Source organism: Salmo trutta, chromosome 9 (genome assembly GCF_901001165.1).
Source record: "Salmo trutta chromosome 9, fSalTru1.1, whole genome shotgun sequence".
In the NCBI taxonomy this organism is placed as follows: Eukaryota; Metazoa; Chordata; class Actinopteri; order Salmoniformes; family Salmonidae; genus Salmo; species Salmo trutta.
In genome coordinates, this window is record NC_042965.1 from 10603403 (window position 1) to 10617617 (window position 14215).

General features: G+C 42.9%; 1 protein-coding gene across 7 annotated transcripts in view; it reads left to right on the top strand.

The window, feature by feature from the left end:
* Nucleotides 1-14215, top strand: part of abhd17b (abhydrolase domain containing 17B, depalmitoylase) — a 23618-nt gene continuing 9403 nt past the window's right edge. Inside the window, exons 1-3 of one of the 7 annotated variants that reach the window (XM_029762364.1) lie at nucleotides 1-205; nucleotides 1502-1568; nucleotides 3445-3920. In XM_029762364.1, the coding sequence (XP_029618224.1) occupies nucleotides 3454-3920 (467 nt within the window). In that variant the 5' untranslated portion in view covers nucleotides 1-205; nucleotides 1502-1568; nucleotides 3445-3453. Of the gene's footprint in view, nucleotides 206-1035; nucleotides 1569-3441; nucleotides 3921-14215 lie in introns of those variants that run through there. The other 6 variants (XM_029762363.1, XM_029762362.1, XM_029762361.1 and 3 more) reach the window with 6 other exon arrangements.

Sequence of the window (14215 nt, forward strand, 5' to 3'; positions counted from 1 at the left end):
GGGATGAATTGGAACGCCAACTGCGAGACAGGCCTAATCGCCCAACTTCACCAATGCTCTTGTGGCTGAATGGAGGCAAGGCCCTGTAGCGTTGTTCCAACATCTACTGGAATGCCTTCCCAGAAGAGTGGATGCTGTTATAAGCAGCAAAGGGGGGACCAATTCCATATTAATGCCCATGATTTTGGAATGAGATGTTCCACGAGTAGGTGTCCACACACTTTTGGAAATGTAGTTTATTGCAAATATCCACATGCGAATATGTTATTGTTCTAATTGAAATATTGTATTGACACTTTCCCTTTCAGATAACGCATTTTCCTCATCCCCAGTCCACATAAAATGTAAATAAGTATGCCATTCAAAATTGAAGCTCTAATGGTGCTTTCAAGACAACTGGGAACACAGACAAAAACTAGGTCAAATCATGACGTCAGTGATCTTCAGGTCGGAAAGTCGGAGCTATAGAAAGATGGCCAAGTCTCCGACTTGGAATTCTGGGTTGACCGTTCAAAACGATTTTCCCAGTCGGAGCTAGTTTTTTCAGAGTTCCCCGTTGTCTTCAAAGTAGGCTACTGAAGTCAGAGATGTCCGAGTTCCCAGTTGTTTTGAAGGCGGCATTAGTTCCCAGTGATGAGGTTCGATTCATCACACCGGGCGCCCGTTTAGGCGTGCTTTCTATCGGTTGTAGGTTGATTGCATTCGGTTTGGAATGGCTGCCTCCCGTGCGTGAGCCAGGTGCCCGCTTCAAAGCCACAGCAAAGTCGTCTCAAAACTAAAGTGACGTAATTAAGCACGTGTAGTAATTACTACGATTGTGTTTTCCCATGCAAAAGGGATTGCTTTTGATAAACGCTTTATTTGCATTGCCAATGAAAAATAGTTAGAAAATCTAACATTTATTTTATCGAGAGAAAAAATGCTGCCTTGTTGACAAAATGATCGAGCGGCGCAGATCACTGTTCGAATTGAAAAGGGCGCGCCTCCCTCCGCGCTTTCGTCTGATGACGTGACGGACTATGTCCGGTGCCCCGCGGCTCTGCATAATCGAATACGACCAGTGAGTCAGTCGTTTTCAACGCTGCAAAACACCGCCTTGAGCAATCTGATTGGTCTCTGTTAGCACATTGTAGTTTGTAATTGGCTTTCTTATAAACCAATCCAATCATCACCTCGCCACTGCGGTTTCGATATGTTCCCTTGGCTTGAACGGAAGACATCTAGCGACAGTGGGCTAGCGAGAAGAATTGAAACTGGTGACAGTCAACACTTATATAGCATATTTGCTTACGCAAGTCTTGTGGATGCAGTTAAGTCATTATCAGGACTACTTGTTGACAAGCTTGAGTGGTAAGTAGTCAGAGCTTGGTTTGGGTAGTCGTACAAGTGTCAAGAAGATACATAGCTATTTAACGCTACCTATAAGAGAGTGGACGAAGGGGAACGAATGGACATTCAAGTCAACCTGCCTGGTTAACTAGCTACCTGTACTTGTTTCCAGTTAGCTGTTTTTCATCAGCTGCCTTGTTCAGACGTTAACTACAACCCGTGACGTTACCAATAACCAGGTATGTGTGTGATCCTCTTCGCCGTTTGCCAGTTTTTCAAAGCTTAACATTATTGTCGGTGTTTGTTAGCTTGCTAACTAATGTAAATTAGCTGCTAGCTACCTTTTCTTTGCTGAGCACTGCGTGACTGTTCACTTAAATGAGACCTACGATTTGTTTTCGCTAATCGATGCGACGCAATTCTGGCAAACACGACAGGGATTCAGAAATAAATGTGCCACTGTTAACGTGAATAGCTAACTAGTTAAATGTATAGAGTAACGTTAGGCCAGCTAACGTTGTAGCCAGGCCTTTTGGGTACTGTAACGTTAGTCTCTAAAACAAACTCTCGTCGACTATGATATTTTTGTGGTCCCCTAGAATCTGAATTGCTTTTATCGGAGGGGTCACCGCCAAGCTTGTCATCCAAGACAAGTGGTTATTTTCATGTTGGACAGTGCTCAACTTACTGTAAAGAAGTGGTTTCAGAATCGTCATAACTACATATCGTAACATCTGAGCATAATTCCTGTCCCCAGCCCCATCTTTAACGAAAATGGATTATGGAAGCCTGTGTGTGAACTAGACTGCCCCCCCCCCCCCCTCTCCACATTTCTGACACCCCCCCCACCCATTTCTGACCCATAACCTGGATATTAAAACACACACGCACACACACCATAAAATTGTATTTGTCACGTGCTTTAACAGCAGGTTTAGATTAACAGTGACATGCTTACTTATTGCCCATTCCGAGCAATGCAAAGTAAATAATAGAAAATTAAAAACAAGGAATAAATACACAGTAATGGCAACTTGGCTGTATACACAGGGTACCAGTACAGTCGATGTGCAGTGGAACGAGGTAATTGAGGTAGGGATAAAGTGATTAGGCAACACGGTATAGTGGGAGGGAATGGCATACATTAAAATGAGCACTTGAGGACTGACTAAATGGACCAGTCAGGACTGGAGATTGAGAAACATACATATGACACCAATATATTTTCTTAAAGCATGTGTGGTTCACAGAATACATTGAAAACACCTAGCCATTTCACCAGAGGGACATTTTGATAGGACATCATTGAATAAGGCAGTGCAGACAGATCATCACAAAGAAGCTGACCAACAGGCTCTTATCAAACCAACTAAAAGTTATTTCTGAAAGCAAGCCTGGGACCGAGGAGGCATTGGAAAAGCTACTCTATGTACTCAGCGTAGCGAGAAACTTTGAGGCAGACAGAAGAAATGCTCATCAGTACTGTCGAATGATCCCAGGGCCAAGGAAGGCATGTATGTAAAAGCAGCTTTGTTGTAAAAGCAGCTTTGTTGAGGGCAAGCCGAGGCGAGTTCATGTTATTTCCAACTTAACAAGACAGGGTGGATAGAGAGCTTTAAGAATCCCTGCACACCAGCCTAGTAGCCTAAACACTCGCGGTCGACTCTTCCCAGGGTTCGCCGAACCCAAAATACATGTTTAGCCTCAACGTGTTTTAGATACAGGGTTTCTGTTAGTTTTTAAGCAGAGGTGAAATCTGGTGATACGCTTTAACATGTGTGACTCATGGTCGGTTGTTGGTCTGTTTGTGGAGTGAGTAATACATCAGTGGTCGAGACTCAGCTGTGAGTCACAGCTGTGTGTCTGAGCATACTTTCAAAATGGCCATCAATAACTGGGGTGTGCTTGTGCACTGGGCTGGATAAGAGACATGAGGTGTACAATTAACCTAACCACATGTAAACATGCATGCACCTTACACCCTCCCATTTGTTCTCCGTCTTGGGGAGATCATGCAAGTGTTTGCTATTTAATGTGCCACGTCAATGATACTTTTTTAGCAATAGTGAATGATGAGCAGTAAATGGTAATGATCCCCCCCCCTTGCCCCAGCAGGGTTTGAGGATGAACCACCTGTCCCTGAGTGAGCTGTGCTGCCTATTCTGCTGCCCTCCATGCCCCAGCAAGATCACCTCCAAGCTGGCCTTCCTGCCCCCGGAGCCCACCTACACCCTCTTGTGTGACGAGAGCGGCAGCCGCTGGACCCTGCACCTGTCTGAGCGCGCAGACTGGCAGTACTCGGCGCGTGAGAAGGACGCCATCGAGTGCTTCATGACGCGCACTTCGCGTGGCAACCGCATCGCCTGTATGTTTGTGCGCTGCTCGCCCAGTGCCCGCTTCACGCTCCTCTTCTCGCACGGCAACGCCGTGGACCTGGGCCAGATGAGCAGCTTCTACATCGGCCTGGGCTCACGCATCAACTGCAACGTCTTCTCCTACGACTACTCTGGCTACGGGGCCAGCTCGGGGAAACCCTCGGAAAAGAACCTGTATGCCGACGTGGACGCCGCCTGGCACTCCCTCAGGACACGGTAAGTAAAGAGACCAGGGGGCGGAGGTGATGGTGGAGGAGCAGCTGTCTGTGACGTTGTTGACTGTCTTTCCACCTTCAGCTCGCTCCGTGGCTTATATGCCCTAGGTTGGAAAGCAAGGTGGGGACAGCTTTTACTGTTCATTACATTGAATGATTGAAAATGTGTAGGTTATGATGTCTCCTCTACCTGTCTGCCCCATAGGAAATGGTTTTCTGTTCACTGGTTCCTCTAAGCCATTCCTTTGGTCCTCCATTTATCCATCTCAATGAATTGATCCCCATGAAACCTCTAGTCTCAACACTCTCCTCTCTTCCACCCTTTGTCCCCTATGACATCCCCTCCCCCTCTCCAGTCTTTTCTCTCGTCGACAGCTCTCGGTCCCAGGTGGAGTCCTATACTAACACGCACAGCTTCCCTGTGCCTTCGCATGTGAGATGTTCAAGCTGGATTTTTTTGTTTGTGGCTTTGTTTATGCAGTTTTTTGGTGGGGGGGTGTAATAAAAGTGAATACAGATTTATTTCCTGCATCATGACAGCAAATCAAAGCAACAAACGAATGAGTCAGAGGAAAGATGCAATGTCCAAAGACACAGGGAGAAAGACAGAATAGAGTGACTCACACCGAGTGCCACTTAAGCCCAAATTGCCCACCATAATGGCATTGACTAGAATAAGTGGTCCTCCAAATAATAGGCCTCCTTGGGGGGGATGTCTGAGAGTCAAGTTAAACAGGAAACTATTATCATACAGAGAAGTCTACATACAGCAGGTAATACTGTAGCTAGGGCTGAGAAACCTGTCTGATTGCTACTACTTTTACATTTCAGTATGATGTGATTATGAATTCATTATGAAAGTAAGGACATTTGAATGTATTATGCTTATGTGTTGAACTGGCAAAGTGGTGTTTCACCCAGGCACCTGTGGAATTGTTTTAAGATGGTCATACCATAGATAATTTAGCTATTTGATTTGGACTTTTAGGACCCTTCTGGGTATTAAAAAAAACAAAAAACATTTATGCTACAGACCGTTATTGTGAGAAGACCAATTTTCGGGATGTCTCATGGTCTGACAAACACCGACGTAGCTCGACCACCTTCCACCACCGATGCGGAAGTCCGACATAGGCGGATGCATTGGATTGAGACGCAGCCCATGCAAAATACTAGCTTAAACCGACGGATTATTATTATTTTTTCATTATGTTACTTAGATTGACTCTTAAGTTATAACTGTGGCTTTGGGTGGGCTGCCTGGATTCACATGGCTGCTCAATGAGAAGCTATCAGAGGTGTTTGTTTTCTGTCCAAATTTACTTCTACAGTGTAGCTATGTAGATAGAGTAGGACATTTTCAGGAGGGCAGTATTGAACGGAACATCACAATCTGATTCATGGCTCCAGTAATGTGACACATTCTGGCATTCTAAGGCTAAACTGCACATTTGTAAAAAATAATTTAACTAGGCAAGTCAGCTAAGAACATTTTTATTTACAATGACAGCCTAGGAACAGTGGGTTGTTCAGGGGCAAAAGGACATATTTTTCCCTTGTCAGCTCGGGGATTCGATCTAGCAACCTTCTGGTTATTGGCCCAAAGCTCTAACCACTAGGCTACCTGCCACATGAGTGAGGAGCATAATCACTGAAGACGACAAAAGTTTGGACTCGTTTGCGGGACAGACGGCTCCTCTTTGCATTGCAAATTCTGTAACAGATCTCGTTAAGTATGAAGGTGGCAGCAGCATCAACAGTGAAAACACTGGTGTCCCATCTACCAACGTGGGCTTCCATTGGTCAGGAGAGGAGAACCTTGAGACAGCACCACATACATTGTAAATGAGAACTTGTTCTCAACTTGCCTACCTGGTTAAATAAAGGTGAAATAAAATAAAAATAAAAATAGGTGGTGGGTTTTGTAGTCCTTGTTGATTGACAAGCCTAATTTCCACTATCAAGCCAGATGAGGCCATGCTACTTTTAATTTGGCCCAAGGCTTAGTATAGCCTAGCTCTGTGCCTGATTCGAGTGCTTCAAACCATGTACGTTTTCAAATGGTCAGTGCTTTCTGTCTCCAATGTCAAATTGTTTTCCAGCTCAAAATTATGCCAGGTTCTGCCCCACTATGCCACCCATCCACTGGTAATCCGAAGTTCCATGTCAGTTTTGGCCCATAATTGCCAAACTGACTGACACCCTCATGGTAGAAGCTGCTCCTAATAGCAGATCCAAGATAAACCCACCCCCCATAAGTATTATTTGTAACCACACAGGGCAAAAAGACACAGACCTCAGATCAGCGCAATGGGGACCTTCCTCACCCTGTGGCCTCCATGCCACTGCCTGCCCCAAGTATCCACTGGGCATGTGATATTGTTCTGTTCTTCAGGGAGCCCTGGCCTCGTTTAAATAACATGGTTAATCTTGCTGTGTTTCACTGCCCTGTGTTTGGATTAACAGAGACATGTGGGGAAACTTGTACATTTATTTAGATGCAGATATGATAAAGATGACCATAGAATTAAGAATTGGAATACTCTCTAGTAATTTAATGGCATCTCTAGAGGTCGACCGATTTTATGATTTTTCAACGCCGATACCAATTATTGGAGGACCAAAAAAGCCAATTTTAATATTCCTTTTTAATTTTTTTGTCTTTATATATTTTTTATTTTAAATATTTGTAGTAATGGCAATTACAACAATACTGAATTAACTTTTATTTTATTACTTTAAATAAAAATCTATTATATTGTCTCAAATAATGAAACTTGTTCAATTTGGTTTAAATAATGAAAAAAGTGTTGAAGAAAATAAGTGAAATAAATGTGGCATGTAAAAAAGCTAACGTTTAAGTTCCTTGCTCAGAACATGAAAATATTTGAAAGCTGGTGGTTCCTTTAACGAGTCTTCAATATACCCAGTTAAGAATTTAGTTTGTAGTTATTATAGGAATTATGACGCAGTGACTATTTCTCTCTCTACCATTTTGTATTTCATATACCTTTTGACTATTGGATGTTCTTATAGGCACTTTAGTATTGCCAGCCTAATCTCGGGAGTTGATAGGCTTGAAGTTAAGTGCATCAAGCATTGCTACGTGCTGCCGGCGAACGCACTAAAGTACTGTTTGAATGAATGCTTACGAGCCTGCTGCTGCCTACCACTGCTCAGTCAGACTGCTCTATCAAATCAGACTCAATTCTAATATAATAAATACGAGCCTTAGGTCATTAATATGGTCAAATCTGGAAACTATCATTTCGAAAACAAAATGTTTATTCTTTCAGTGAAATACGGCACTGTTTCGTATTTTATCGAACGGGTGGCAACCCCAAGTCTAAATATTGCTGTTACATTGCACAACCTTCAATGTTATGTCATAATTATGTAAAATTCTGGCAAATGAATTACGGTCTTTGTTTGGAAGAAATTATCTTCACACAGTTCGCAACAAGACAGGCTGCCCAAACTGCTGCATATACCCAAACTCTGCTGCCACTGAACGCAAGAGAAGTGACACAATTTCCCTAGTTAATATTGCCTGCTAACGTGAATTTATTTTAACTAAATATGCAGGTTCACATTTTTTTACTTGTATTGATTTTAAGAAAGGCGTTTATGGTTAGGTACATTGGTGCAACGATTGTGCTTTTTTTCACGAATGCGCTTTTGTTAAATCATCACCCGTTTTACGAAGTTGAAGTAGGCTGTGATTCAATGATTAACAGGCACTGCATTGATTATATGCAACGCAGGACAAGCTAGTTAACCTAGTAATATCATCAACCATGTGTAGTTAACTAGATATTATGTGAAGATTTTTTATAAGCTAAGTATAATGCTAGCTAGCAATTTACCATGGCTCCTTGCAGCCACAAGGTCCTTTTGATGCTACTCGCTTAACAGGTGGTCAGCCTGCCACTCTGTCTCCTCGTGGATTGCAATATAATCAGCGTCCAAAAAATGCCGATTACCGATTTTGTTATGAAAACTTAATCGTCCCACCTCTATACAAGACACCTGTCTGAGTGGACTGATCCATTGGAGGCCATGGGGATCAGTCTAAAACGTGCTACTGAAATTATATATTTTACATAAGAACAATGGTGCAACACTAAAAAAAATATATTATTTTGTTATAAAATAAATGTGGAATTGGTGTGCTTTGTCCAGAATCGTGGTCGCTGTCCACGATTCTGAAACGCATCAGTGCGCTGTTGAATTGGTGCCTTTTCCTAGACCATGTTGCTATATGCATAATAACATGGTTAACTTCATATTAGTGTTGAGATCAATGCGGCGGAGGCAGCAATAGAATGAGATGAAACAGCCCTTGCCTTATTGTCTAACAAAAGTGAGGAGAATGTCTGCAGTATTGAAGTTCCCCAAGAACACAGTGGCCTCCATTCTTAAATGGAAGAAGTTTGGAACCACCAAGACTCTTCCTAGAGCTTGCTTCCCCGCCAAACTGCACAATCAGGGGAGAAGGACCTTGGTCAGGGAGGTGACCAAGAACCCGATGGTCACTCTGACAGAGCTCCAGAGTTCCTCTGTGGAGATGGGAGAACCTTCCAGAAGGACAAACATCTCTGCAGACCGAAGCCGCTCCTCAGTAAAAAGGTGCATGACAGCCTGCATGGAGTTTGCCAAGAGGCACCTAAAGGACTCTCAGACCATGAGAAACAAGATTCTCTGGTCTGATGAAACCAAGATTGAACTCTTTGGCCAGAATGCCAAGCGTGAAGCATGGTGGTGGCTGCATTATGCTGTAGGGATGTTCTTCAGGGACTGGGAGACTAGTCAGGGTCAAGGGAAGATGAACGGCACAAAGTACAGAGATCTTTGATGATAAACCAGGCCCTATTGTGCCCTCTTCGGATGGGATTAGTTTTACTGGGGGAGGTTGGGTAATGTAATTATGAGCGCAAAACACCACATCTGTAATTTTAGTCCTGTCCGAATCTGGCAGTTAGTAATTTTCTTTCTCCCCAATTTCGTGGTATCGAATTGTCCCATTGGTGCAACTCCCTTACGGACTCGGGAGAGGCAAAGGTCGAGAGCTGTCCATCCAAGCCACACTGATTCTTGACAAAATGCCCGCTTAACCCGGAAGCCAGCCACATCAATGTGTCAGAGGAAACACTGTACACCTGGCGACCGTGCCAGCATGCATGCGCCCGGCCCACCACAGGAGTCGCTAGAGCGCGATGGGACAAGGACATCCCTGCCAGCCTAACCTAGACGATGCTGGGCCAATTGTGCGCCGCCCAGTGGGACTTCCGGGTCGCGTCCGGCTGCGACAGAGCCTGGACTCGAATCAGGATCTCTAGTGGCATAGCTAACACTGCAATGCCTTAGACCACTGTGCCACTCGAGAGGCCCGTCAGTAATTTTGACATGGCAGGAGAGTAACTATTCCAGCCAGAATAACCTACTTTTTTTGGGGGGGGGCCAACTCCAAGGTCCTCAAAATACTAGTCCCGTGCAAATCGACATCCCTGTGTTGAGAGAAATGCTTGCGTTTGACAGGTGTTGCTTACGGTTTGCGCAAGAAAACAATAACTAGTTCAATTTATCAAACCAAAGTGCTGCACATTAACTTAGATTACATGCAGGACATTCATATCAACTTTATCAACCCTTAATGTTAATAGATATTAAAGCAAAATACAACTGGCCTAAATGTTTCTAAATGATAAGGTAACTTTCTCATCCATAGCCTTAAAACACATCTCAATTGCATTGTTTAGTTCACTGAAGATTGCCAAAATATCCTAATGATTATGATCACACTTCCTCAATTCAAATATTATGGCGACACTAAACCAAAGATGGTTTAGAAACTTGGTAACCAAGCTCAAGTTATCAGTGTGGCCCTATCACCTCAACATGTTAAAATAATGTATATTCATTCCTAGAATTAAAAACCTCCAGGCGTCTGTCATAACTGTCAATTTTTTGAACAAAAATTAGAATTACAGGGGGCAGTTTGGAGAAACCCCCCCCCCCCCCCCCAAAAAAAAAATCCCATCTGAATTGTCCTCTGGAATAACAGACATTCTGGAGTAATAATTACATGACCAACATTCTCTAGTAATACTAGTCCTGTGCGACTCGTCCTTTGGTCACGTGCATGTGATACATATGTATCACGTGAAGCGAGCAAGGGTTGAGGGAATGTTTTTCCTAAACTAATTAATGATTTTGGTACAGAACTTTTCAGTCAAATGGTTGCAGTTTCAGCAACACGGACGGTGGGATGAACACTTTGCTGTCCTATGGTGGTCGCTGCAGCAGGGAGGAGGGAAACAACGGGTTCTAGTCAGTCACTCACTGTTTTTTATTTTTAACACAGCGCAGCAATTCTGAGCCCTGCACAATCAAATCAATTGCTGTTCGTACTCCCTCTACTTTGTCTTAATTATTTAATCGTGTGCTTAAAGCATCAGACATGCTCAATATATGGAAAAATACAAGTTTTATTTAAATGTAGACAATCGATTGGTTGAAAGAACAGACGACTCTCTTTGTTGACTAAGATCTTATTTAGTGGGGGACAGCCCTAGTGTGTGTGTGTGTGCGTGCTGTATGTTTATTTGTTCTGGTGCAGGGTGAGGTCGTCTTCTTTTAAAAAAAAAAAAAATGTTTTACCTGAGTAGTCGGGTGACTCAGTCATGAGTCAGAAGGTGTGTCCCACACCGTCAGCAGACGGCTTTGCCGGTGTGTACACGCACTCTTTATTGTTGCATATTGTCCTAGGGAATAGGGCGCACAGCCAGTATCCGGTTATGGCATTGAGGCCCCGCACCTGGGTGTGTCGGTAACACCATCTGCTCTCTTCACCACCCAGAGAGAGGGAGACGATAGGGACGAGGGAAGTAGGCTGAGATCCGGGATGGATAGAGGACATGTTTAATGAACCATGTCCTAGATAAGACCAGTTTATCGAAATTGCTTTCATAAAAAGGGTGTGATTGCGTTGTGCACACGAGTAGGATGGCACGTTCAGTGTGTAGTATACACAGTTTGTTTGTTTGAAATTGTTGACACCCGTTTCTGAGATTCTGGAACTGAAAGGGTTTTGTTTTCTCAGTGTGAGCCTGCTGTGGTTGGGAGGGCTGTCCACTCCTATAGAATAGTGCTGTATAATTTTCTTTTCACTTGGACTTGGAGGTGTTCCAGCAGTCAATCCTCCTAAGTCTAATATTGACTGGTAGCCTAGCAACAGATCTCCAATGAGGTTTCAGACAGAATTTTATAGGATCTCTACTGAGACCCAATGCAACCCCGGCAACAGCCTGTGCCCCAGGAAGTGAAAACGACAAACTTCCTAATCAATCATATTATTGATTGGAGACAAAATGAAGGTCTCTTCTCCAGCATTGTACACACACACCAAAGAGGCCAGGGCAACCCACACAGTAAGTGGTTTTATTAACTCGTGGTTAGAGGTCGACCGACTAATCGGAATGGCCGACTTTAATTAGGGACGATTTTTCAAGTTTTCATAACAATCGGTGATCGGCATTTTTGGACACCGATCATGGCCGATTACATTGCACTCCACAAGGAGACTGCGTGGCAGGCTGACTACCTGTTATGCGAGTACAGCAAGGAGCCAAGGTAAGGTGCTAGCTAGCATTAAACTTATCTTATTTACATTTTAGTAATTTAGCAGACGCTCTTATCCAGAGCAACTTACAGTAGTGAATGCATACATTTCATGCATTTATTTATTTTTAATACTGGCCCCCCGTGGGAATCGAACCCACAACCCTGGCGTTGCACACACCATGCTCTACCAACTGAGCCATATGAGCACCATGTTTTTTATAAGAATCAATCTTAACAATCACTAGTTAACTACACATGGTTGTTGATATTACTAGTTTATCTAGCTTCTCCTGTACTGCATATAAATCGATGCGGTGCTTGTTAATTTATCATTGAATCATAGCCTATTTTGCCAAACGGGTGATTTAACAAGCGCATTTGCGAAAAAAGCGCCTTTCTTAAAATCAATACACAACTATATATTTTTAAACCTGCATATTTAGTTATTATTGCCTGCTAACATGAATTTATTTTAACTAGGGAAATTGTCACTTCTCTTGCGTTCTGTGCAAGGGTATATGCAGCAGTTTGGGCCGCCTGGCTCGTTGCGAACTGTGAAGACTTTCTTCCTACCAAAGACAGCCTACTTCGCTAAACGGGGGATGATTTAACAAAAGCGCATTTGCGAATAAAGCACAATCTTTGCACGAATGTACCTAACCATAAACATCAATGCCTTTCTTAATCAATACACAGAAGTATATTTTTTTTAAACCTGCAAATTTAATTAAAGGAAATTCATGTTAGCAGGCAATATTAAACTATGGAAATTGTGTCACTTCTCTTGCGTTCATTGTACGCAGAGTCAGGGTATATGCAACAGTTTGGGCCACCTGGCTCATTGCGAACTAATTTGCCAGAATTTTACGTAATTATATGACATTGAAGGTTGTGCAATGTAACAGGAATATTTAGACTTAGGGATGCCACCCGTAAGATAAAAATACGGAACGGTTCCGTATTTCACTGAAAGAATAAACGTTTTGTTTTCAAAATGATAGTTTCCGGATTTGACTATATTAATGACTTAAGGCTCCTATTTCTGTGTTATGTTATAATTAAGTCGATTTGATAACGCAGTCTGACTGAGCGGTGGTAGGCAGCAGCAGGCTCAAGCATTCATTCAAACAGCACTTTCGTGCGTTTGCCAGTAGCTCTTCGCAATGCTTCAAGCACAGCTCTGTTTATGACTTCAAGCCTATCAACTCCCAAGATTAGGCTGGTGTAACCAATGTGAAATGGTTAGCGGGGTGCACGCTAATAGCGTTTCAAACGTCACTCGCTCAGATACTTGGAGTAGTTCCCCTTGCTCTGCAAGGGCCGCGGCTTTTGTGGAGCGATGGGTAACGATGCTTCGAGGGTGGCTGTTGTCGATGTGTTCCTGGTTCGAGCCCAGGTAGGGGCAAGGAGAGGGAGGGAAGCTATACTGTTACACTGGCAATACTATAGTGCCTATAAGAATATCCAATAGTCAAAGGTATATGAAATACAAATGGTATAGAGAGAAATAGTCCTATAATAACCTAAAACTTCTTACCTGGGAATATTGAAGATTCATGTTAAAACGAACCCCCAGCTTTCATATGTTCTGAGCAAGGAACTTAAACGTTAGCTTTCTTACATGACACATATTGAACTTTTACTTTCTACTCCAACATGTTGTTTTTGCATTATTTAAACCAAATTGATGTTTCATTATTTATTTGAGGCTAAATTGATTTGATTTATGTATTATATTAAGTTAAAATAAGTGTTCATTCAGTATTGTTGTAATTTTCATTATTAAAAATAAAAGAAATCGGCCGACTTAATCGGTATCAGCTTTTTTTGGGCCTCCAATTATCGGCATTGAAAAATCATAATCGGTCGATCTCTACTCGTGGTTCGTAACGTCATTTGGTATGGGGCCACAATGCCCTGCACACAATGGCCGCAGTGTTCTCAGTCTGAGTGTAACCACTCAATCTTCAGTTCCGATTGACATGACTGGGAGCCAGTGGAGGCTGCTGAGGGGAGGACGGCTCATAATGGCTGCATTGGAGTCAATGGAATGGTATCAAACATGCCATTGACATTATTATGATCCATCCTCTCAGCAGCCTCCACTGCTGGGAGCAGCTATTACTAATGTACAGTCGTGTACGTAGCATCAGGCCCTCTTAAGTGAAAAATGGTACAGAACACACAGTACACAAGACCGAATTTGCTTATAGCCTGACTGCTTCCTCCTTGATCTCTCCTGTCAGTTCTGTTCTTCCCTTCTTCATTCTTCCCTTACATTTGCTCGCTCACTCGCTTAGCCTACTTCCTCTCTCTTTCTTTCTCTAGTTCTCGCTCTCAAAATTCTATTCAAAGGGGCTTTATTGGCATGGGAAACATGTTTGTGTTGCCAAAGCAAGTGAAATAAACATTAGTGAGAAGACAAAACAACAAAACAAATAACTTAACAGTTAATATTGCATTAAAGCTTTCAAAAATATACATTTCAAGTGTTATCAATGTTAGATTTGTTTTCAAATTCTTTGTGGCTCTGTGGGAAATATGTATCTCTAATGTGGTTATACATTTGGCAGGATGTTAGGAAGGGCAGATCATTTTGCAGGCACAACCTGTCTTCTCTCGAGCCAGGTGACTCAATAGCAAGGCTTTGCACAGTCTGTACATATTCAATAA